This window comes from Mobula hypostoma, chromosome 3, assembly GCF_963921235.1.
Source record: "Mobula hypostoma chromosome 3, sMobHyp1.1, whole genome shotgun sequence".
NCBI lineage: Eukaryota > Metazoa > Chordata > Chondrichthyes > Myliobatiformes > Myliobatidae > Mobula > Mobula hypostoma.
The window spans coordinates 9486508-9513197 of NC_086099.1; the positions used below are offsets into that span (position 1 = coordinate 9486508).

The window sequence follows — 26690 nt, forward strand, 5'->3', positions numbered from 1 at the left end:
GTCTCGGATATAAGTAACATAAAGATTCAGGGTAATTGTGAAGGAAACATAATGGTACAGGTGCATGTTGATGAGATGAGACAAACTAATTGTTCAGCACGGACTAGATGGGCTGAAGAGCTGTTTCTGTGCTGCAGTACTCTTTGATTTGAATTATCGTGACACAGTAGAGCAGCAATTAGCACAATCACTTTACAGTGCCAGCGATCACTGACTGATACACAAACACGAGGAAATCTGCGATACTGGAATTTCTAGCAACGCACATCAAAGTTGCTGGTGAATGCAGCAGGCCAGGCAGCATCTCTAGGAAGAGGTACAGTCGTCATTTCGGGCCGAGACCCTTCGTCAGGACTAACTGAAAGATGAGCTAGTAAGAGATTTGAAAGTGGGAGGGGGAGGGGGAGATCCGAAATGATAGGAGAAGACAGGAATGGGAGGGATGGAGCCAAGAGCTGGAAAGTTGATTGGCAAAAGGGATATGGGAGGATCATGGGACGGGAGGCCAAGAGCGAAAGAAAGTGGGGGGGGAAGCCCAGAGGATGGTCAATAACGGATGGGGTACGAGGGGGAGGTGGGGCGTTAATGGAAGTTAGAGAAGTCAATGTTCATGCCATCAGGTTGGAGGCTACCCAAACGGAATATACGGTGTTGTTCCTCCAACCTGAGTGTGGCTTCATCTTTACAGTAGAGGAGGTCGAGGATAGACATGTCAGAATGGGAGTGGGATGTGGAATTAAAATGTGTGGCCTCTGGGAGATCCGGCTTTCTCTGGCGGACAGAGTGTAGGTGTTCAGCAAAGCAGTCTCCCAGTCTGAGTCGGGTCTCACCAACATATAGAAGGCCACATCGGGAGCACTGGATGCAGTATATCACCCCAGCCGACTCACAGGTGAAGTTGTCGCCTCACCTGGAAGGACTGTCTGGGGCCCTGAATGGTGGTAAGGGAGGAAATGTAAGGGGATGTGTAGCACTTGTTTCACTTACAAGGATAAGTGCCAGGAGGGAGATCAGTGGGGATGGATGGGGGGGATGAATGGACAAGGGATTTACGTAGGGAGCGATCCCTGCGGAAAGCAGAGAGAGGTGGGGAGGGAAAGATGTGCTTAGTGGTGGGATCCCGTTGGAGGTGGCGGAAGTTACGGAGAATTATAAGTTGGACCCGGAGGCCTGTGGGGTGGTAGGTGAGGACAAGGGGAACCCTATTCCTAGTGGGGTGGCAGGAGGTTGGGGTGAGAGCAGATGTGCATGATCACTGACTGGGCTCCAGTTCTCTCTGTAAGGAGTTTCTACTTTCTTCACGTGACTAGGTGGGTTTCCACCAAGCGCTCTAGTTTCCTACTGTTAGGATTTATTCTGGAGTGAGGGTATATAGCAAATATTAATTTCAGTAGCAACTGATCCTCAGATGTGAATATGGATTGTAAATTGAATTTAAAATGCAGCTCTGAACAGTAGTCTTCCTGGAGCTGCAGACTGGGGCTGATTACAAAGGAAGCATGCATTCACTTGATGTCTGCACATGCACAAATTCAAAGTCAGTCAATGTTGATTATTATTCACTTTGGGTGTCTGGAGTGTGGGTGGGAAGAAGAAGGTGTTCGAAAATTATATGTAATTGGTGCCAGAAGTGTGGCAATCCCCGTAGGCTTCCCGGTGTAGTCCTTGGACTGTGTTGGTCATTGACACAAAATGTTGCATTTCACTTTATCTTTTGATGTACATGTGGCAAATATAGCTCCTCTTGTCTTTAAAAGAGTATCTGTTGAGTTGGAATCCATATAATTTGTGGAAGTAATGACTCAGTGTACTTCATCTAAATGCAGACTAAACAAACATTTATCTCAGACTGTCACTGTGGGTCAGCTGGAAGACAGGCGCAGTTTCAACTTGCCAGCTATGTTATCAATTTGATGGAAAAGACTTCATCCATCAAACATTGCTAAGTACAGCCAGACGGAAATTCATCCGCGCAATCCATAGAGGAGGCAGGAGACTGGGCAGAGAGGGAAAATGAATCAGCCATGATGAAATGGTGGAGCAGACTCAATGGGCCTAATGGCTTAATTCTCCTCCTACAGTGTATCTCATGATAATAATATTCTTCTCTCCAGTTACTCCAAATGAGTAAGCCACCTGCCCATGGTATGGTGTCTCTCTTACAAGTGGAACGTGGACAACACACTCGAAATGCTGGAGAAACTCAGCAGTCAGGCAGCACCTGTACAGATGAATGAACAGTCGATGTTTCAGGATGCGACCCTTCATCAGGACTGGAAAGGAAAGATTGAATGATTGAATTCATGCCTCAATTTGAGAGGGAGAAGCATAGGTCACATGTATCAGTATAGCTATGGAATGAATGGTTGGCCAGTGGGAAATTCCAGAGGTACTCAACAATACGATGCCCCCTCCCCCCAGTCTACATTGGGTTTCACCACCTCCTTCTCTCCTGCAACAGGCAAGAAATAGTTTAATTTTAAAACAAAAAAATCAACATCTTGCGTCCAAGCGTTTACATTGTTAGCTGCTATGTCTTCATTTGTGTGCAGTTTTTCATTGATTCTTGTATTTACTGGGTGCCCATAAGAAAATGAATCACAGTGTGAGGTATACATACTCTGATAATGAATTTACATTGAACTTTGAGTCATATTATTGACATTGACAATTCAGAAGCAGCCTTTGGAAGCTAGCAGAGATCTACCACCAGAGACCCTAAAGAGTCTACAGACACTGGAAATTATTACCATTCAGATTCTGATACTGTAGAATGCAGTAAAACCCACAAAATGCAGGGGGAGCTCAGCAGCCCATGCAGCATTTATGGAGAGGAATGGTAATTAGAATCAGGTTTATTATCACGGACATGTGTCCTGAAATTTGTTTTGTGGCAGCAGTACAATGCAAGACATTAAAATTACTATAAATCACAAATCATGCATCACACAATTTGCAAGTGTCTTCAGTGACATACCAAATCTTCTCAAGCTCCTAATGAAGGAAAGCCTTCATGATTATCATAAGACCATAAGACAAAGGAGCAGAAGTCAGCCATTTGGCCCATCGAGTGTGCTCTGCCATTTTATCATGAGCTGATCCATTCTCCTATTCAGTCCCACTCCCCCGCCTTCTCACCATAACCTTTGATGCCCCGGCTACTCAGATACCTATCAATCTCTGCCTTAAATACACCCAATGACTTGACCACTGCTGCCCGTGGCAACAAATTCCACAGATTCACCACAAATTTCACAGATTACATCAGTGTGTTGGGTCCAGGATAGATTTTCTGAGGTGATGATGCCCAGAAACTTGAACCATCAATATTTTGTGCCGGTCCCCTTCAGCAGAGAGCTACCAACATTCAGAAGGCCTGGCCAGCTGTGTTTGGCCATAGTTCCATTTGCAGTATCTTACCCTGGAGGCAAAATGTCGAAGTTTAGGAAATGAAACACAAAAGTTCTGTGTGATACTTAACGTTCTGCTCAGAGAGAAAGCTTTACATTGCCTTTGTCAACTATGTTCTGCTGATATTTATCAGTGCCTTATCTACACTCAGTGGCCATTTTATTAGGTATCTCCTGTTTCTAATAAAGTAGTCACTGAGTGTGTGTGTGTGTGTGTGTATACGGCTTTCTGCTGCTGTAGTCCATCCACTTCAAGGTTTGATGTGTTGTACATTCAGAGATGCTCTTCTGCACACCACTGTTGTAACACATTAGTTGAGTTACTGTCGTTTTCTGGTCAGCTTGAACCAGTCTGGCCAACTTCCTCCGACCTCTCCCATTAACAGACATTTTTGTCCACAGAATTGCCGCTCTCTGTTTTCCTCACCATTCTCTGTAAACTCTAGAGATTGTTGTGCATGAACATCAGCAGTTTCTGAGATACTCAAACCACCCCATCTGGCACCAACAATCATTCCACGTTCAAAGTCACTTAGACCAATTTAGATTATGCGGACATGCAGTCCTCTTTTATTGTCATTTAGTAATGCATGCATTAAGAAATGATACAATATTCCTCCGGTGTGATATCACAGAAACACAGGACAGACCAAGACTGAAAAACTAACAAAAACCACATAATTATAACATATAGTTACAACAGTACAACAATACCATAACTTGATGAAGAACAGGTCATGACACAGTAAAAAAAGTTCAAAGTCTCTCGAATGTCCCACATCTCCCATAGACGGGAGAAGGGAAGAAAACTCTCCCTGCCATGCCCGACCACAGTCCGACTCTGAGTCTTTCGAAAACTTCAAGCCTCCGACCAGCCCTCCGACACCGAGTACCGAGCACCGAGCACCATCTCTATCTGAACGCTTCGACCTCAGCCTCAGTTGCCAGCAGCAGACAAAGCTGGGGATGTTGGGGCCTTCCCTCCGGAAGATTCTCGATTGCACGGTAACAGCGGCTGCGAACCGGCATTTCGGAAATTTCTCCAGATGTTCCTCTGTGCTTTCATGTCTGTCTCCATCAAATCAGAATTGTCCAGGGCCCCTATTTAACAGATAGGATATCATTTCACCAGAGAGCTGCATCGCGTGCCATCTTCTCCTCCCGCTGCCATCTTCTCCCCCATTCTGATGTTTGGGCAGTCTGAGCAAGTGAATCGCTTGACCATGTCTGCATGATTTTATTCACTGAGCTGCTGCCGCATGATTGGCTGATAGCTATTTGCATTAATGAGCAGGTGTACCTATTAAAGGGGCCACTGAGTAGCCACAGACATTAGAGGAGGAGGGCAGTGCATCTAATCAATGTGGGTAATAATCTGGTGTACGTCAAGCGAATGTATATTAAATAGTCATTTACCTTATGCTGACAGTCTGATAGATGAGACAGCACCACCCGCACAAGAGCTCTCTGTGTGCGGGTTTTCACTTTACCTTTCTTTTATCAGTATGCGCTGTTCTTCCAATATCACGGTGATTTCGGAAAGCCCTCCACTCCATAGCAATCTTTCATCAATCGATATGTCAGCAAGTACGACAGGGCTAAAAGGCACTTCACAGCACTGCAGAATTGAGTTTGATTTTTTTTGTCGCACCTCACAAACTGCATAATGGTCCAAAACTTCTCAACAGAAGCTCAATCGAATAAGTAGGTAATTGATCTGTGTTAGCCTTACTTGTCAGAGCGTTCTGCATTCCTGAAAATTAGCTCTATTCTTTCTGCCGGGTCCCAGCAGAACTGTCAACAGTAAAGGGATTAAGGAAATATATTAAAACCATGACAACATATCAGAGAATCTGTCCTTCACAAAGAAGGCAAGACAGCAGCACCTCTACTTTCTTAGAAGTTTGCACAGGTTCAGCATGTCATCTAAAACTTTGACTCGCTTCTATAGATGTACAGTGAAGAGAAGCTTGACTGCTTGCATCATGCCCAGGAACAAAAAAGCCTACAGAAATTTGTGTACACAGCCCAGTCCATCACAGGTAAAACCCTCCACACCACTGGGTACATCTACAAGGAGGGCTGCCACAAGAAAGCAGACCTCCATCATTAAGGACCCCCATCACCCAGGCCATGCTCTCTTCTCACTGCTGCCATCAGAAAAAAGGTACAGGAGCCTCAGGACTCACATTACCAGGTTCAGGAACAGTTATTACATCTGACCCACCAGGCTCCTGAACTGACATTGATAACTTCACTCACCTCAATACTCAACTGATTCCATTAACCGATGGACTTGCTTTCAAGGACTCTACAACTCATGTTCTCAGTGTTATTTATTTCTGGTTTTGAATTATCTACTTTTGCACATTAGTTGTTTGACAGCCTTTGTGTGTAGTTTTTCATTGATTCTATTGTATTTCTTTCTTCTACTGTGAATGCCCATAAAAAAATGAACCTCCAGGTATGATATGATGACATATACATAATTTGATAATAAATTTACTTTGAAACACTCTCCTAACATTTCAGAGGCAGTTCTCTGACCTTTCTGAACCTTGACAATGTAGGTGAAACATAAGTCTGTACTTACTTTGCTTTACTTTATGTAGTACTTTATTGTCGCCAAAAAATTGATACTAGAACATACAATCATCACAGCGATATTTGATTCTGCACTTCCCACTCCCTGGCATACAAATCGATAGTAAATATTAAAAATTTAAATTATAAATCATAAATAGAAAATAGAAAATGGAAAGTAAGGTAGTGCAATAAAACCGAGAGGCAGGTCCGGATATTTGGAGGGTATGGCCCAGATTCGGGTCAGGATCCGTTCAGCAGTCTTATCACAGTTGGAAAGAAGCTGTTCCCAAATCTGGCTGAACAAGTCTTCAAGCTCCTGAGCCTTCTCCCGGAGGGAAGTGGGACGAAAAGTGTGTTGGCTGGGTGGGTCGCGATCTTGATTATCCTGGCAGCACTGCTCCGACAGCGTGCGGTATAAAGTGAGTCCAAGGACGGAAGATTGGTTTGTGTGATGTGCTGCGCCATGTTCACGATCTTCTGCAGCTTCTTCCGGTCTTGGACAGGAGAACTTCCATACCAGGTTGTGATGCACCTTAGAAGAATGCTTTCTACGGTGCACCTATATCTTTACCTTAGTCCTTGTGATATAACTTTAGCTTGAGAAAGAATTTATCTGAAAAATGGTCCTGGCCTGAAACGTCGACTGTTTATTCATTTCCATGGGTGCTGCCTGACCTACTGAGTTGCTTCAGCATTTTGTGTGTGTTGCTCTGGATTTCCAGCATCGGCAGACTTTCTCGTGTTTAAAGGATTGATCTAATTCCCCCTCATAAATGAAACCCCTCCATGCCGGGTAACATCCTGTAAAGCTCCTCTGCATTCTCTCCAGGAATGTCACAGTTTTCCTATGGTACACTGAACAGAACCATATGCAGGCCCCCTTGCAACACTGCTTGCTCACTGGTAAGGCACCCGATTTTGGAGCACTCACCTGTTTATCTATATTCCCAAAGAGTATGTCCGATACCAATTCATAACACATACTCCATAGCATAAACATAAATCTCTTTGTTTTTTTTTCTTCTTAATTGAGTCTCATTATAAAGACATTACTGATAAAGTCCACGGTTATTACATAAACCATTAACGCAATGCTATTGCGACTCGGGGCATCAGAGTTCGGATTTCAGTTCTGCTGCTGTCTGTAAGAGGTTTGTACATTCTCCCCATGACTGCCAGGTACTCTGGCTTCCTCCCGCATTCCAAAGACATCCCAGTTAGAAGGTTAGTTCGTCATTGTAAATTGTCTGTGATTAATCATCATAATGTTCCATGTGGTATGACCTAGGTAATCATGATTGTTCTGAGCAAATTTTTCTATAGAAGTGGTTTGCCATTGCCACCTTCTGGGCAGTGTCTTTACAGGATAGATGACCCCAGCCATTATCAATACTCTTCAGAGATTGTCTGCCTGGCGTCAATGGTCGCATAACCAGGACCTGTGATCTGCACCAGCTGCTCATATGACCATCCACCACCTGCTCCCATGGCTTCATGTGACCCTGATCAGGGGGATAAGCAGGTGCTACACCTTGCCCAAGAGGAATATTCAGGCTAGTGGAGGGAAGGCGTGACTTTGGAAGAGACTATCTCCACCCCATCTCCCACATGTGATTAAGCTTGGGTTAAGTAGTTTGGTTTCTTGGGCGGTGCGACTCTAAGGGCCTGAAGGGCCTGTTCCGCGGTTTATTGCTAAATAAATAATAATAAATAAACATATGAAACAGGAGGGAACTAAAGTAGGCTTTGAGCCTGCTCCACCAATTGTCAGCATCATCTCCCACCTCAGTAACATTTTCTGGCATTATTCCCAAGTCCCTTTGTTCCCTTCCTGCTCAGAAAAGGCAGGTACAGTAGCGTGACAGTTAGCATAAAGCTATTACAGTGAACTGGGCTGAATTAGGAGCTTATATGTTCTCCCCTTGACTGTCTCTGTTTCCTCCCACATTTCCAAATACAGTAGATAAGGGTTAGTGGGTTAATTGGAATTAGGTGACGTGAGCTTGTTGCACCAGTAGGACCTGTTATCATGCTGTATCTCTAAGTAAGAATATAAGCCACTCGGCCCATTCACTCTGTTCTGGCATTCCATCAGAGCTGATTTATATCCCTCTCAACCCCATTCTCCTGCTTTCTCTCCGTAACCTTTTTTTGCCCTGACTCACCAAGAACCTATCAATCTCCCATTTAAATACACTCAGTGACTTGACCTCCACAGCTGATTGCGTCAATGAATTCCACAGATTCACCACCCTCTGCTAAAGAAATTCCTTCTCATCTCTGTTCCAAATTGAACTCCCTCTATTCTGAGACTTTGCCTTCTGGTCTAGACGCCCTCCCCCCTCCCCCACCAAAGGAAACAACCTCTTCACATCCACTCTGTCTGGGCCTTTCAATATTTGATAAATTTCCATGAGATCCTCCCTCATTCTTTTAAATGGTCCTCATATATTAACTCTTGCACTTCCGGAATCATTCTGTATCTCTTGCTTCCAGATTATCTGGTGATTACCCAGTAACTTCATTTCGTGTACAATTAAACCTGTGAACCAAATGCCCAATATATTAACTCCACCTGCTCTTCTTGCTGGTCTCCTGGGTCCCGAGCATGTCTGGCAAGGTCCGACTAAACCTCTCTGGCTGGGGATCACCCTGTGGGTGATAGGACATGGTCGTCGACTTCTCGACTCCAAGCATGCCCAGTAACTCACGGACGAGTCTGCTCTCGAAATCCCGTCCCTTATCACTATGTATTCACCTGGGAAGGCCATAATAAATGAAATACTTCTCCCATAACACTTTTGCCACCGTAGACGCCCTCCGGTCCTTGGGAGGAAAAGCCTGAGCATATCTGGTGTAGTGATCCATGATGACTAAGACATTCGCCGTGTTGCTGGAATTGGGTTCTATTGACAGTAAATCCATACACACCAGGTCCAGAGGCCCCGCACCCTGCAGGTGGGACAAGGGAGCTGCCCGCGTAGGCAGTGCCTTCCGTCGTATGCATCGAATGCATGACTTGCAGTATTCTTCGACCTCTGACTTCATTCGGGGCCAATAAAACTGGTCTCTGAGAAATTCATAGGTCTTTTCCACCCCCAAATGTCCAGAATCATCATGAAATGATTACCATGCCATCCTCCGATACGGGCAGAACCAGCTGGCAACACTGGGGTCGGTCTGGGTGTGACATGACCCAGTATAAGATCTGGTTCTTCAACTCCAACCGAGGCCATTCTTGTAGTAATGGAGGCACCGACGCGTGTTTCATCCTCTCAGTCTGAGCCATATCTCCCTTTTTGACTACTGCCCAAATGGTACCAATGCCTGGATCATCTCGCTGAGCAGCACAACAAAAGATGGAGGGGGGCGCATCTTACAAGACTGTCAGAGGCCCCACGCAATCAGGTCATGGGACTGGGCACCCCGGCTATCTGGTCCATTCTTAACTGATCCACCTCAGCTGCCTGAATGACCCCTCTGCACTGCAAGCAATTGAGCTGCCTCTCCAGCCGAAAAATAAAAGCAGAAAGCTTCTCCCCCTTCTCCTGACACATGTTCTGAAACCCCACCAGGCACTCCATTAGGCTTCCTGTCAGGACAAAAGCACTGCCCAGTGCTTGCATGCAATTGACAGCTGTCACTACCGGATATTTCAACCTGACAGCTCTCACAATGTCTGCAGCCCGCCCATTCAAACTTTCAACCAATCTCTGTCACTTTACGTCATTAGAGTACTGTCAGTCATCTAACAACTGAGAGGTCCGCTCCGTCCAAGTCTCATACCCCTCCTCCCCCTTAGGGGTGGGCATTATTCCAGAGAGTAGGTGGAGCCTGCCGCAGCTGGGACTTTGAATCTGATTTTTCCATTTATTCACCAGAGGAGTAAGGGTGGATATTAACTTAGAATTCTCATTCTTCACTGGGGGACGTGGACTAATTAGACATTCCAAATCTGACCACTGTTTCCCCTCACTCCTCAGAAATGAGAGAACCCCGTCTTTGAAATCTCCACCCCCAGCTACCGCTACCTCAGCACTGGTCTGCATTAAAACGAGAGCTGCACCCACCATTTTATCAAACCTCCGCCCACAATCACAACTTTAACAGTACTTAACAGGCGAATTAACAATTCATCCAGAGTACAAATATCTGCCCCACTGGTTCGTTGCTCTGGGTAAACACACAGCATCCAACGGAATCAATCCCGAATGAGCCCCCAAAATTGTAACTCTTCGGCTAGCAGCTTAAATAAGGGAGTGATAGCCCCTGGCCCGGCCAAACTTAAGAAATCTCATTTGGGTGGATGCTGTGTGATGTGTCCTCTGTTACAAATCAGTACCCTGAAATAACAAATAGTTCACAATACGCAATTAAACGATTAAGCTTTATAATTCTTACTTTGACTATATGGTTAGTAAAGAAAACGGAAAAAATGAAAAAGGGCCCACTCTTATGAAACAGTCTTTTACGCGAAGTTGGAGCTCACTGATAAGCTGGTCGTCCATCATCGACCTCCTCCAATTGTCACTGCCTTTCAGACCCTCGCTCCAAATCCACTCTGTCCAGCGGTCTACCAACTCTCTCTATTCGCGTGTTCACTCCTCATCTCTCCCCGGCAAAAGACCGCGAATATCTCTCTTCCAGACTCACAAGAAAGAACAGCATTCCAAACCCCGTTATCTCTACTCATAACCCAAACATTGCTGCTACAGAGAAGCCATTACATTATCAGTGAAATCTTACAGCATGTTACAGTTTTCTTGGCCATCCTCAGACCTCCTTCAAAGTCAGCACATCCTTTCTTAGATAGGGGGCCCAAGATCGCTTACAATACTCCCAAGTGTGGTCTATTCAACGTCTTATAAAGCCTCAGCATTACATTCCTGCTTTTATAATCTAGTCCTCTTGAAATGAAAGCTAGCATTGCATTTGCCTTCCTTGCCACTATCTCAACCTACAAGTTAACCTTTAGGTAATCCTACACAAGGTCTCTCAGCTCTCTTTGCTCCTCTAATTTTTAAATTTTCTCCCTGTATACAAAATAGTCTACACCTTTATTCCTTCTAGCAAAGTGTATGACCATATAGTTCCTGACGCTATATTCCATCTGCCACCCCTTTGACAATTCTCCCAATCTGTCCACCTGTCCCTCCATCTATCTTTGTATCATCTGAAAATTTAGCCAGAAAGCCATCAATTCCATCATATAAATTGTTGTCATATAACCTGAAAAGAAGCTGTCCAAACAACGACCCCTGCTGAATACTAGTCACTGGCAGCCAATCAGAATATGCCTTCTTTATTCTGACACTTTGCTTCCTGCCAGTCAGCCATTCTTCTATCCATGCTAGTATGTTTCTTGTAATATAACATGTTCTATCTTATTAAGCAACGTCATGTGTGGTGCCTTTTCAAAGGCCTTTTGAAAATCCAAGTATATAACATCCACTGATTCTGCTTTGTCTGTTATTTCCCCAAAGAATTCCACCAGATTTGTCAGACAAGATTTCCAATTAAGGAAATCATGTTGACTTTGGCTTACTTTATCATCAGCCTCCAAGTATCATAAAATCTCATCCTTATTAATGGAGTCCAACATCTTCCCAATCACTGAAATCATAGAAACATAGAAAAACTACAGCACAATACAGGCCCTTTGGCCCACAATGCTGTGCCAAACATGTACGTACTTTAGAAATTACCTGGGGTTACCCATAGCCCTCTATTTTTCTAAGCTCCATGTACCTATCCACGAGTCTCTTAAAAGACCCTATCATATCCGCCTCCACCACCGTTGCCGGCAGCCCATTCCACACACTCAGCACTCTCTGAATAAAAAACTTACCCCTGACATCTCCTCTGTACCTACTTCCAAGTACCTTAAAACTGTGCCCTCTCATGTTAGCCATTTCAGTCCTGAGAAAAAGCCTCTGACTATCCACATGATCAATGCCCCTCATCATCTTATACACAAGATGGCCAATAATTTCCTTTCTTCTACTTCCTACACTTCTTAAAGAGTTCAGTGCCATTTTCTGTTTTCCAAACCTCTGGAACCATTTCAGAATCTAGTGATTCATGAAAGAGTCTTACTAATGCCTCCACAATCTCTTCAACTACCCCTTTCAGAACACCGGGGTGTAGTCCATCTGGTTCAGATGACTTACTGCCTTAGAACTTTCAGCTTCCGAAGCACCTTCTCCATAGTAATAGCAACCACACTCACTCTGCCCCTGATGTATCTATCCTGTGACTTCTGAATTGCTGTTCTACTCATCATCCTTGCTAGTGTCCCCTTTCAATCAACTTTGACCAGCTCCTTTCTCATTCCTCTGTAATCCCATTTACTCCACAGTAATTCTGATACATATGACTTTACCTTCTTCCTCTCAAACTGCAGGGTGAATTCTATCATATTATGATCACCGCCTACTAAGGTTTCCTTTACCTTGAACTCTCTAATCAAATCTGCCTCGTTACATAACACCCAGTCCAGAACTGCCATTCCCCTAATGGCTCAACCACAAGCTGCTCTAAATAGCCAACTCTTAGGCATTCTACAAATTTCCTCTCTTGGGATCCAGCATCAATCTGATTTTCCCAATCTGCCTACATATTGAAATCCCCCATGACTATTATAAAATTGCCTTTCTTACATTTTTTTTCTATTTCCCATTAAAATTTACATCCCACATCCCGGCAATTGTTTGGAGGTCTGTATATAACCCCTGTTGGTGTCTTTCACCCTTGCAGTTTCGTCACTCTACCCCCTAAAGGATTCTACATCTGCTGATACTATGTTATCTCTTTGCAAGGATTTGATTTCATTTTTTACCAATAGAGCCACTTCACCCCTCTGCCTACCTGCCTGTCCTTTCGATACATGGTGTATCATTGGATTTTTTGAGGATGTAACTAGTAGAGCAGATAGGGGAGAACCAGTGGATGTGGTATATTTGGATTTTCAAAAGGCTTTTGACAAGGTCCCACACAGGAGATTAGTGTGCAAACTTAAAGCACACGGTATTGGGGGTAAGGTATTGGTGTGGGTGGAGAATTGGTTGGCAGACAGGAAGCAAAGAGTGGGAATAAACGGGACCTTTTCAGAATGGCAGGCGGTGACTAGTGGGGTACCGCAAGGCTCAGTGCTGGGACCCCAGTTGTTTACAATATATATTAATGACTTGGATGAGGGAACTAAATGCAGCATCTCCAAGTTTGCGGATGACACGAAGCTGGGCGGCAGTGTTAGCTGTGAGGAGGATGCTAAGAGGATGCAGGGTGACTTGGATAGGTTGGGTGAGTGGGCAAATTCATGGCAGATGCAATTTAATGTGGATAAATGTGAAGTTATCCACTTTGGTGGCAAAAATAGGAAAACAGATTATTATCTGAATGGTGGCCGATTAGGAAAAGGGGAGGTGCAACGAGACCTGGGTGTCATTATACACCAGTCATTGAAAGTGGGCATGCAGGTACAGCAGGCGGTGAAAAAGGCGAATGGTATGCTGGCATTTATAGCGAGAGGATTCAAGTACAGGAGCAGGGAGGTACTACTGCAGTTGTACAAGGCCTTGGTGAGACCACACCTGGAGTATTGTGTGCAGTTTTGGTCCCCTAATCTGAGGAAAGACATCTTTGCCATAGAGGGAGTACAAAGAAGGTTCACCAGATTGATTCCTGGGATGGCAGGACTTTCATATGAAGAAAGACTGGATGAACTGGGCTTGTACTCGTTGGAATTTAGAAGATTGAGGGGGGATCTGATTGAAACGTACAAGATCCTAAAGGGATTGGACAGGCTAGATGCAGGAAGATTGTTCCCAATGTTGGGGAAGTCCAGAACGAGGGGCCACAGTTTGAAGATAGAGGGGAAGCCTTTTAGGACCGAGATTAGGAAAAACTTCTTCACACAGAGAGTGGTGAATCTGTGGAATTCTCTGCCACAGGAAACAGTTGAGGCCAGTTCATTGGCTATATTTAAGAGGGATTTAGATATGGCCCTTGTGGCTACAGGGGTCAGGGGGTATGGAGGGAAGGCTGGTGCGGGGTTCTGAGTTGGATGATCAGCCATGATCATAATAAATGGCGGTGCAGGCTCGAAGGGCCGAATGGCCTACTCCTGCACCTATTTTCTATGTTTCTATGTCTATGACCTTCATTCAGCCACGTCTCAGTGATTCCCACAATGTCATATTTGCCAACCCCTAACTGCACTACAATATCATCTACCTTATTCCATATACTCATGCATTAAAAAAACACTTTTAGTCCTATATTCATCATACTTCTTGATTTTGCCCCCAAGTTACACTTCATCTCATCCCACTAACTGCACTTTTGCCCTATCATCTGGCTGTCCATCCTGACACTCTCACTATACACTGCCTTGACTTGTATGCCAATTGTTCTAACCTCAGATCTATCACTCCGGTTTTTCAGTCCCTACCAAATGAGTTTAACCCCTCCCCAAAAGCGCTTGCAAACCTGCCCAATGGATAATGGTCCCCTCTGAGACATCCTGGACCTGAACACTTGGGAGGCAACATAACATCCTAGCTTCTCTTTCACATCAACAGTATCTCCTAGAGGAACTCAGCAGGTCGGGCAGCATCCATGGAAAAGATCGGTCGACATTTCGGGCCGGAACCCTTCGTCAGGACTGTAGAGGGAAGGGGCAGAGGCCCTATAAAGAAGGTGGGGGGAGGGTGGGAAGGGGAAGGCTGGTAGGTTCCAGGTGAAAAACCAGTAAGGGGAAAGATAAAGGGGTGGGGGAGGGGAAGCAGGGAGGGGATAAGCAGGAAAGGTGAAGAAAAAATAGGGGAAAGCACAATGGGTAGTAGAAAGAGGCAGAACCATGAGGGAGGTGATAGGCAGCTGGTGGAGGGGGCAGAGTGACATAGGGATAGGGGAAGGGAGGGAGAGGGAATTACCGGAAGTTGGAGAATTCTATGTTCATACCAAAGGTCTGGAGACTACCTAGACGGTATATGAGGTGTTGCTCCTCCAACCTGAGTTTAGCCTCATCATGGCAGTAGAGGAGGCCATGCATGGACATATCTGAATGGGAGTGGGAAGCAGAGTTGAAGTGGGTGGCTACTGGGAGATCCTGTCTGTTGTGGTGGACGGAGCAGAGGTGCTCGACGAAGCGGTCCCCCAATCTGCGTCGGGTTTCACCGATGTAGAGGAGGCCGCACCAGGAGCACCGGATGCAATAGATGACCCCAACAGACTCACAAGTGAAGTGTTGCCTCACTTGGAAGGACTGTTTGGGGCCCTGAATGGTGGCAAGAGAGGAGGTGTAGGGACAGGTGTAGGACTTGCGCTTACAGGGATAAGTGCCAGGTGGGAGATCTGTGGGGTGGGACATGTGGACCAGGGAGTCGCGGAGGGACCGATCCCTGTGGAAGGCAGAGAGGGGTGGAGAGGGAAATCCGTCCCCACGGATACTAAGCACATCTTTCCCTCTCAAGGGATATACTTGTACTGAGGGGAATGGCCACAGGGGAACCCTTCACTGACTGCTAACGCCCTTTACTTCTTTGGTAGTCTCCCATCTACTATCTGAAGTATGCACTCTGGGTGTGACCACCTCAGTAAAAGAATTAATCTATGAAGTTTTCAGCCTCCGGACAGTTTTGAGTACATTCAGCTCCATACACAAAATGCTGGAGGAGCTCAGCAGGCCAGGCTTCACCTGTGGAAAGGAGTACAGTCGATATTTCAGCCGAGACCCTTCCTCTTCATCTTGTTGAGTCCCGATGAAGGGTCTCGGTCCAAAATCTCAACTGTACTCTTTTCCATAGATCCTGCCCGGCCTGCTGAGTTCCTCCAGCATTTTGTGTGTGTTGCCCGGATTTCCAGCATCTGCAGATTTTCTCTTGGTTGTGATTGGACATCCACCTCCAGCTCCAGTTTCTTGACCTTGTCAGTCTGGAGCTGAAGCTGCGTGCACTTCCTGCGGATGTAGTTGTCAGGGAGACCATTAGAAATCCCCTATCTCACGGGGGGAGCATTTCACTGTCTGAACTACCATCCTGCCTACGCTTGTTATGTCTTTAACTTCTCAAACTTAAGTTCTAGTCTGTGCCTGTTCTCGCCTAAACCTGTTGAGCCAAAGCCTGACCATTCTAACATTGTCCACTTACACAATGATCAGTCTAACACAATAAATTAAAAATATCTATTCATCTCAGCTTTGGATGAACACAGTGATAAAGATTTCACTGTTGATGAACGAAAAGCAAAGTATGTCAAATTGGGATGGTGAATTACTTGGAGGGGAATTGCAAATTATAGTCACTCCATGCATCTGTTGTCATTGTCTTCAAGTTGCTAACTTATCAGTGTTGCCATGGAAGCTTTCATTACACACTGTAAACTCAAGAGATTCTGCAGATTCTGAAAAGCTTGAGCTATGCATGCAAAATGCTGAAAGTCAGGCAACATCTATGGAGGGAAATAATCATTCGATATTTCAAGTCAAAGCCCTTCATCAGAACTGGAAATGGAAGAAGGGGGAGGAAGAGAGGACCATCATCTCCGTTTAGTTCATCTCCCTGCTTCTCACATGATTCTCTCTCCCCCACCCAGTCACCTTCCCCCTCACCTGGCTTCACCTATCACCTTCTAGCTTGTCCTCCTTCCTCTCCTCCCACCTTCTTATTCTGGCTTCTTTCCCCTTCTCTTCCAGTCCTGATGAAAGGTTTCAGCCTGAAACATCAACTGTTTATTCCTCTCCGTTATGCCTATTCCTGTTTATCCATTTGGAATTGGATTTGGTTTTGGAATTGGAGTTGATTTATTATTGTCACATGTGCTAAGATACCGTGAAATACTTTTTCTTGCATCCTGTTTATATCTATAAAAACATTACATTGTGCATTAAGGTAGAACAAGGTAAAACAATAACAGAATGCAGAATGATATGTAACAGGTAGAGAGAAAATTTATTATCAAAGTACATACATGACACCATACACAACCCTGAGATTCATTTTCTTGCAGGTATTCACAGTTTCTGCTGAGGCAGTTAATCTGATCAATCATTCCATTTGGCCACCCCCACCCCCTCAATCTATTGTCTCTTTCACCGCCCTGCACTGTAAAACTTTTAAACAAGTTTTTATATTGCTGTTTTATTTGTAAATACATGCTGGTATTTATGCATTTCTGCATATTTTATTCCATATATGTATTTTACCCTCTAACTTCAAACTCTTAAACTTCCAGCCCATATCCTAAATCCTCTCATTTTATTGAAATCTGATGACGGGTGGCGGGATGGAGATAAGTCCACCTCGTACCAATGGAGGTGTAAGGTGATCCGTCCCTCAACTGGCCTGCAGGTCACACTTGGGCAAGGTATAGCACCTGCTTATCTCCCCGATCCATTTCACGTGAAGCCAAGGGGGCAGGTGGTGGATGGTCGTATGAGCAACTGGTGCATATCACAAATCCTGGTTAGGCGACTACTGACTCCAGGAGACAATCTCCAATTTTCCCTGTACTACTTCAGTCTTATCTGTGATCAATACCTCTTATCATCTTGTACATCCCTCAAAATCACATAGAGTCATAGAGAAACACAGCAGGGAAACAGGGCTTTTGGCCCAAAGTAGTCCACACCGAAACCATTTAAACTGCCCATTCTCATCAACCTGCACCAGGACCATTGCTCTCCATACCTCTACCACCAATGTACCTATCCAACTTCTCTTAAACATTGAAATCAAGCTCACATGTACCACCTGTGCTGGCAGCTCATTCCACACTCTCATGATCCACTGAGTGAAGAAGTCTCCCCTCATGTTCCCCTTAAACTTCTCACCTTTCACCCTTAACACATGACCTCTGGTTGTAGTCCCACCCAACTTCAGTGGAAAAAGCTTGCTTGCATTTTCCCTATCCATACCCCCTTATAATTTTGTATACATCTATCAGACCTTCTCTCAATCTTCTACATTATAAGGAATACAATCCTAACCTATTCAATATTTCCGTATAACTCAGGTCTTCCAAACCTGGCAACATCCTCGTAAATTTTCTCTGCACTCTTTCAACCTCGTTTACGTCTTTCCTGTAGGTAGGTGACCAAAGGTGCACACAGTACTCCAAATTAGGCCTCACCAACATCTTACACAATGTCAACATAACATCTCATCTTCTGTACTCAATACATTGATTTATGAAGGCCAATGTGCCAAAAGCCTTCTTTACAAACCTATCTACCTATGACGCCACTTTTAACGAATTATGGGCCTGTATTATTCCCAATTCCCTTTGTCCTAACACATTCCTCAGTGCTCTACCATTCACTGTGTAAGACCTACCCTGGTTGATCCTAGTGAAGTACAAAACTACTTCTTCATTAACATGGAGAGTGACGTAGTTAATTCAGAAACAAAGGTTCTGAACTTAAAGAGGGGTAACTTTGAAGGTATGAGTCGTGAATTAGTTAAGATAGACTGGCAAATGACACTTAAAGGATTGACAGTGGATATGCAATGGCAGGCATTTAAAGGTTGCATGGATGAACTACAACAATTGTTCATCCCAGTTTGGCAAAAGAATAAATCAAGGAAGGTAGTGCACCCGTGGCTGACAAGAGAAATTAGGGATAGTATCAATTCCAAAGAAGTAGCATACAAATTAGCCAGAGAAAGTGGCTCACCTGAGGACTGGGAGAAATTCAGAGTTCAGCAGAGGAGGACAAAGGGCTTAATTAGGAAGGGGAAAAAAGATTATGAGAGAAAACTGGCAGAGAACATAAAAACGGACTGTAAAAGCTTTTATAGATATGTAAAAAGGAAAAGACTGATAAAGACAAATGTAGGTCCCCTGCAAACAGAAACAGGTGAATTGATTATGGGGAGCAAGGACATGGCAGACCAATTGAATAATTACTTTGGTTCTGTCTTCACTAAGGAGGACATAAATAATCTTCCAGAAATAGTAGGGGACAGAGGGTCCAGTGAGATGGAGGAACTGAGCGAAATACATGTTAGTAGGGAAGTGGTGTTAGGTAAATTGAAGGGATTGAAGGCAGATAAATCCCCAGGGCCAGATGGTCTGCTTCCCAGAGTGCTTAAGGAAGTAGCCCAAGAAATAGTGGATGCATTAGTGATAATTTTTCAAAACTCGTTAGATTCTGGACTAGTTCCTGAGGATTGGAGGGTGGCTAATGTAACCCCACTTTTTAAAAAAGGAGGGAGAGAGAAACCGGGGAATTATAGGCCGGTTAGCCTAACGTCGGTGGTGGGGAAACTGCTGGAGTCAGTTATCAAGGATGTGATAACAGCACATTTGGAAAGCGGTGAAATGATTGGACAAAGTCAGCATGGATTTGTGAAAGGAAAATCATGTCTGACGAATCTCATAGAATTTTTTGAGGATGTAACTAGTAGAGTGGATAGGGGAGAACCAGTGGATGTGGTATATTTGGATTTTCAAAAGGCTTTTGACAAGGTCCCACACAGGAGATTAGTGTGCAAACTTAAAGCACACGGTATTGGGGGTAAGGTATTGGTGTGGGTGGAGAATTGGTTAGCAGACAGGAAGCAAAGAGTGGGAATAAACGGGACCTTTTCAGAATGGCAGGCGGTGACTAGTGGGGTACCGCAAGGCTCAGTGCTGGGACCCCAGTTGTTTACAATATATATTAATGACTTGGATGAGGGAATTAAATGCAGCATCTCCAAGTTTGCGGATGACACGAAGCTGGGTGGCAGTGTTAGCAGTGAGGAGGATGCTAAGAGGATGCAGGGTGACTTGGATAGGTTGGGTGAGTGGGCAAACTCATGGCAGATGCAATTTAATGTGGATAAATGTGAAGTTATCCACTTTGGTGGCAAAAATAGGAAAACAGATTATTATCTGAATGGTGGCCGATTAGGAAAAGGGGAGGTGCAACGAGACCTGGGTGTCATTATACACCAGTCATTGAAAGTGGGCATGCAGGTACAGCAGGCGGTGAAAAAGGCGAACGGTATGCTGGCATTTATTGCGAGAGGATTCGAGTACAGGAGCAGGGAGGTACTACTGCAGTTGTACAAGGCCTTGGTGAGACCACACCTGGAGTATTGTGTGCAGTTTTGGTCCCCTAATCTGAGGAAAGACATCTTTGCCATAGAGGGAGTACAAAGAAGGTTCACCAGATTGATTCCTGGGATGGCAGGTCTTTCATATGAAGAAAGACTGGATGAACTGGGCTTGTACTCGTTGGAATTTAGAAGATTGAGGGGGGATCTGATTGAAACGTATAAGATCCTAAAGGGATTGGACAGGCTAGATGCAGGAAGATTGTTCCCGATGTTGGGGAGGTCCAGAACGAGGGGTCACAGTTTGAGGATAGAGGGGAAGCCTTTTAGGACCGAGATTAGGAAAAACTTCTTCACACAGAGAGTGGTGAATCTGTGGAATTCTCTGCCACAGCAAACTGTTGAGGCCAGTTCATTAGCTATGTTTAAAAGGAAGTTAGATATGGCCCTTGTGGCTACAGGGGTCAGGGGGTATGGAGGGAAGGCTGGGTTCTGAGTTGGATGATCAGCCATGATCATAATAAATGGCGGTGCAGGCTCGAAGGGCCGAATGGCCTACTCCTGCACCTATTTTCTATGTTTCTATGTTTCTAAAACCTTGTGTTTGTCTGCGTTAAATTCAGTCTGCCATTTTTCAACCTCTATTTCCAGCTAATGCAGACCTCTCTGCAAGCCATGATAGCCTTCCTAACTGTCTACTGCACCCCCAGTCTTGGTGTCATCCGCAAGTTTGTTGATCCAATTAACCACATTATTATCCAGATCATTGATATAGATGACAAACAGTAAAGGACCCAACACCAATCCCAGTGGCACACCACTAGTCACAGGACTCCAGTCAGAAAGTCAAATCTCTATGACCACTCTCTGGCTTCTCCCACAAAGTCAATGTCTAATCCAATTTACTATCTCATCCTGAAGGCCAAGCGACTGAACCTTCTTGACCAGCCTCCCATGCAGGACCTCGTCAAGTGCCTTATTTAAGTCTATGTGGACAACATCCACTGCTTTGCCCTCATCCACGTTCCTGGTAAGAGTGTTGACAATGGCAGGAATCATCCATCTTCTCAAGATACTACCCAATGGCAAACCACTTCTGTAGAAAAAGATGCCAAGAACTCTCATGGTCATGGAAAGACCATGATCGCCCCCAGCATACAACACGGGACATAGCGAATGAATGACGAACGATGAGAAGATGCGGTTCCTCCTGTCCACCCTGTCATACCTCTCATGACTCTATGTTCCTCCACTCTAGGGAGAATAAACCAAGACTCGCTAATCCTGCTTCATAAATGAAACACTCCATCCCAGTTACCATCCTGTGAAGCTCCTCTCCAGTGATACCACACCTTTCCATTTATGGTTTGTTCCAGTTTGTCACCAGATAGTCCTGGTTCCCCAACCATTGGCAAGGTGCTCCACTCCCGGCGGCCTTGGGCTCGGCCCGAGTGTCGAAGGCGTCCTGCTGATTCTTGCACCCAGCGTCCTTGCAGGAGCCAATGTTACCTGTGTTTGCCGAGGCTGCAGCTGCCTGCCGGCTCATCTCAAAGAGTGGACATGGGTACAGGTTCAAGAGTGGAGTGACCATCAGCCACCTCCTGTACACGGATGACATCAAGCTGTCTGCCAGAAATGGAAGAGACATTGACTCACTAATCCACCTGACAAGGGTGTAGTGAGGTAGTGTTCATGGGTTCAATGTCCATCCAGAAATCTGATGGTTGAGAGGAAGAAGCTGTTCCTGAATCATTGAGTGTGTATCTTCAAGCTCCTCAACTTTCAGTCTGATGGTAGCAATGAGAAAAGGGCATGATCGAGGTGATGGGGGTCCTTAATGAGGGATGCTGCCTTTTTGCTCCTAGAACTTCGAACTCCGACATCTTGAGTTGCAATAGCTTCCCACTAATTGCTACGCAACTGTGGCACCTCTACTTTTGTATTTGGTACCCCAAAGGGCCAGGATTCCTTGCATTTCCTTTATATTATCTACCTATAGTGGCAACTTTAAGCATCCGTGGACTTTAAGCAGTCCACTTCTCCTCACCACCCTTTCTCTGCTACCTGGTAAATTGAGACACCAACAGAATCAACAAACTCATTCGTAAGGCCAGTGATGTTGTGGGGATGGAACTGGACTCTCTGACGGTGGTGTCTGAAAAGAGGATGCTGTCCAAGTTGCATGCCATCTTGGACAATGTCTCCCATCCACTACATAATGTACTGGGTGGGCAGAGGAGTACATTCAGCCAGAGACTCATTCCACCGAGATGCAACACAGAGCGTCATAGGAAGTCATTCCTGCCTGTGGCCATCAGACTTTACAACTCCTCCCCATGGAGGGTCAGCCACCCTGAGCCAATAGGCTGGTCCTGGACTTATTTCATAATTTACTGGCATAATCTACATATTACTATTTAACTATTTATGGTTTTATTACTATTTAATTATTTATGGTGCAACTGTAACGAAAACCAATTTCCCCTAGGATTAATAAAGTATGACTATGACTATGAAATTCACACTGCATAAAAACAATGTGTCAAACTGTACACTCAAAGCATGTGCAAATGTGTTGACGCGTTAAAAGTCTGTTTGACTGCCTTCATGTTTAAAGAGAACTTCAAAAGGCATGAGTGTTATCCTCAAATAAGCTTACTTGTAAAACTTTAATTGAAAACACATGCATCCTTCATGTCTTTTTTTCATATTCTGTGGCCCAGGGAGATAGACAAGAGCCATCATCCTGTTTCCCAGAAGGAAGGAAATTGATAGAGATTTTCTCTTGAATATAAATGTTCTGTGCTGTTGTATCCTGCTGAGACCCAGGAGCAATAGAAGGCATTGCAAACCAGTCTGAAAATAACAACAGCAATCCAGACTGTCAGGGTAAAAGCTTTAACGTTGACATGTCCCCTCAGTAGGGGATCGGAGGTGGAAAGGGTCAAGAAACTTTAAATTCCTTGGCAACATTATACCTGAAGATTTGTCCCAGGTCCAAAATGTAAGTGCCATCACAAAAATAAGCACGCCGGGGCCTCTACTTTCTTGGAAGTTTGAAAGATTCAGCATGTCACTTTGACAAATTTCTAGAGAGGCACAATAGAGGGTATTCTTACTGTTTGGTTCACGGCCTGGTATGGAAACACCAGTGCCCAAGAAAGCATTGATGAAGGGTCTCTGCCTGAAACATTCGCTCTTTATTCCCCTCCGTAGATGCTGCCTGACCTGCTGAGTTCCTCCAGCATTTTGTGTGTGGTTAGTTTGTATTTCCAGCAACTGCAGAGTCTCTTGTATTTATTATCTGATGCTACAGTATATACCTGTGATGTTGCTGCAGGTACGTTTTTCATTGCACCTCTGCATATCTATAATTACATCTATGGCAATAAACTTTGACTTTGACTCTGGTCACAGGTTCCAATCTCTCGCTGAGTCACGGTAAGACAGCCTCACTGGGATTGGCCGGGAAAGCAAGGTCACCGCTGCTTCCTGTCTCTGTCCCCACAGCCCCGGAGGTCACAGAGGAGAACAACAGGACAGAGGAGCAATCTAATGTAAGGTCAATAGAGTTGGTTACATTTTGAAATCAAAACTTCTGATGGTGGAGGCACAAAATATGATTGTTCTGTCACATACTGGCTGTATTTTCCCTTCAGGGAGATTATCGCTGGTATCAATGAAGTTAATAGACTGGTAGCTCGATGACAATTCTCTGCTGTTAAGTTATATGGAGAATCAAATTTTGTGGTAAGGTTGAGCAGGAATCATGTACGTGCAGTTTCCAGCTGCAAATTAACACAACAGGCAAAATATCAATTGGAGTTCGTATTTCTGTTTCAAACACATTGTAGACATATAAAATGTAAAGTCCACAAAGTCATGGAGCACTACAGTATAGAAATAGGCTGTTTGGACCATCTAGACCATGCCGAACTGTTATTCTGCATGGTCACATCAACTTGCACCTGGACCATCACCCTCAATACCCCTCTCATCCATGTACCTATCCAAACTACACCTTTCATCCTTAACCCATGAGCTCTGGTTGTAGACCCACCTAACCTCAATGGGAAAAGCCTGCTTGCAAATATCCTATCTATACTCCTCAGAATTTTGTACACTTCTATAAAATCACAGCTCCAAAGAATAAAGTCCTGTGATTTTATTCACAGGACTTTCCTATTCGACCTTTCCCTATAATTCAGGTCCTCATCCCGGCAGCATCCTTGTAAGTTTCTCCTGCACACTTTCAATCTTTCCTGTAGGTAGGTGACTTGAACTGCACACAATACTCCAAATTAGACTTCATACAATTTCAACATAACATCCCAACTCCTGTACTCAATACTTTGACTTATGAAGGCCAAAGTGCCAAGAGCTTTCGTTATGACCCTATCTGCCTGTGATGCCACTTGCAAGGAATTATGGATCTGTATTCCATTTAATAACCTAACCAATTACAAGGACATTTGGATTTGACTCAGGATTAGTTTAGAATTGTGCAAAGTCACCATCATTAGCAAATGGTCTCCGTGTTACCTTATGTTAGATCTGCCTTCATTGTGGCATTGCCACAGTTATTGCCCTTGGCTGAATGCCCTTGTATTTGAGTGGCTTGCCAATGCAGGGGGGCAGTTAAGACTCAGTCACATTGCCAGTTTGGGGTTACATATCCAGTACATTAAATAAGATAATGACAAAATAATTGCCTCCCTTATGGGCATTGGTAAACCAAGAGGTTTCCCAACCTGCAGCATTAAGGTTACTGTTGCTGGCATTCACATTCAAATTCCCAGCTCTTTTGCAGGATTTTAAATTGCATCTCTGAATTGTTGCTCCAGGCCTCTGGATTGCTAGTCTGGTAAACTATTTATTATGCCACCATACCCCCTCATGTTTCATAGCATCATAAAGCTCTACAGCACAGAAACAGGCCCTTTGGCCCATCTAGTCCATGTCAAACTGTTAATTCTGCTTAGTCCCATCAACCCATACCTTGTACTTATCCAAGCTTCTCTTAAGTATTCCAATCTAACCCGTATCCACCACATTTGCTGGCAGCACATTCTACACTCTCACCACCCTCTGATCGAAGCTGAAACCCCTCCCCCAGTTTCCCCTTAAATTCAATGGTTCCATTTAATATCAGAGAATGTATACAGTATACAGCCTGAAATTCTTCCTCTTTGCAGACATCCTCGAAACAGAAGAAATCTGCAAAGAATGAAAGACAGAAAGCACCCCTTCCCCATCCTTCCTTCCACGCACAACATCCTCCTCCATCTCTTTTCACCCTTAACCCATGACCTCTAGGTCTAGTTTCACATGATCTCAGTGCTTGAATTTAACCTATCTATAGCCCTGATAATTTCATATGCCTCTGTCAAATCTCCCCTCATTCTCCAATGCTCCAGGGAGCAAACTCATAACCTTATAGAGTCATAGAGCACTTCAGCACTGAAACAGCCCCTTCAATCATCTAGTCCGTGCTGAAACCTACTCTGCCTTTCTTTATAACTCAGGTCCTCAAGCCTCAACATCATTCTTGTAAATTTTCTTTGTACTTTTTCAAACTTATCTGTCATTTGTGCCTCTTATCATCTTCTACACCCCTCATAGTCACTTATTTTACATAAAACATTATACTGAGGTAACTGAAAATGTACCTTAGAAAAACAGGATACAGTACTACACGGCAGTTTACAACTTTGGTAAATTGTACAACACTATTACAGCTCAGGGTGTTAGAGCTCAGAGTTCAGTCCCAATGCCTTCCATAAATGTGAGGATTTAGGATAAGGGCCAGAAGTTTAAGAGTTTGAAGTTAGAGGGTAAAATGTCGATATGGAATAACATGTGCAGAAATACATAAATGCCAGCACCTATTTGCAATGTAAACAACATTATAAAAAGTGGTTTAAAGCGTGGCTTGAAGGGGAAGATGGGCTTATTTCATGCGGTAGCTCTAAATAAATAAATAAATTTCAATTCACAACTTGAAAGGTGATAAGTCAGTCATGAGGTATGTTACTAACCAAGTTTTGAACAGAGCTGGAAGCTTTAAGAGCCCTTGAAGTGAAACTGTTTTGTATTTTCCATACTTCAGAATGTATGCATGATATAAAATATGGCTGTCATGTCTCTTCATTCAGGTTTATGAGCAGAATGACTTGAGTGAGCAAATGGCCAGTCTGGAAGGCTTAATGAAGCAGCTGAATGCTATCACAGGCTCAGCGTTCTAAACTCCATCACTACCTGCTAGAGATATGTCCACCAGGAGTCAGGTAGCATGCCAGTATTTACGTACTCACCTTGGGGCACCCAAAGTGCCCCCCTCCTCTTCAGCAACTTTCAGGTCAAGCAAGGAAATGCCTCGAAGGGACATTGTTCATCTCGTCAACCATTCCATTGCTCATCTGTATATACCACACTGTCTTCCGGTCACACTCTGGGATTTTGTTCATGCCTCGTTCAGTATTTCAATGTCAGTTCACCAAGGCAGCTTAATCAGAGAAGGTGCAAAGCCTGGCTGGCACAAGGAAGGGAGGTGGGATGGAGGGGGGAACGCGGTTTGAAGGTTGGTGGTGAGGGGTGGGTGTGATGCGGGGCGGAGGGGTGGGAAGTTTGGTGAGAATGCCCCGACTCTGTC

At 44.5% G+C, this 26690-nt stretch overlaps 1 protein-coding gene across 3 annotated transcripts in view; it reads left to right on the plus strand.

Annotated features, from left to right (window-relative positions):
* Nucleotides 1-26596, plus strand: part of dcc (DCC netrin 1 receptor) — a 1425388-nt gene extending 1398792 nt beyond the window's left edge. For 2 of the 3 annotated variants that reach the window (XM_063042621.1, XM_063042622.1), the window contains exons 28-29: nt 23456-23595; nt 26194-26596. In XM_063042621.1, coding sequence (XP_062898691.1) covers nt 23456-23595; nt 26194-26283 — 230 coding nt within the window. In that variant the 3' untranslated portion in view covers nt 26284-26596. Of the gene's footprint in view, nt 1-23455; nt 23601-26193 lie in introns of all 3 variants that reach the window. The other variant, XM_063042623.1, reaches the window with a different exon arrangement.
* Nucleotides 26597-26690: the final 94 nt, after the last annotated feature.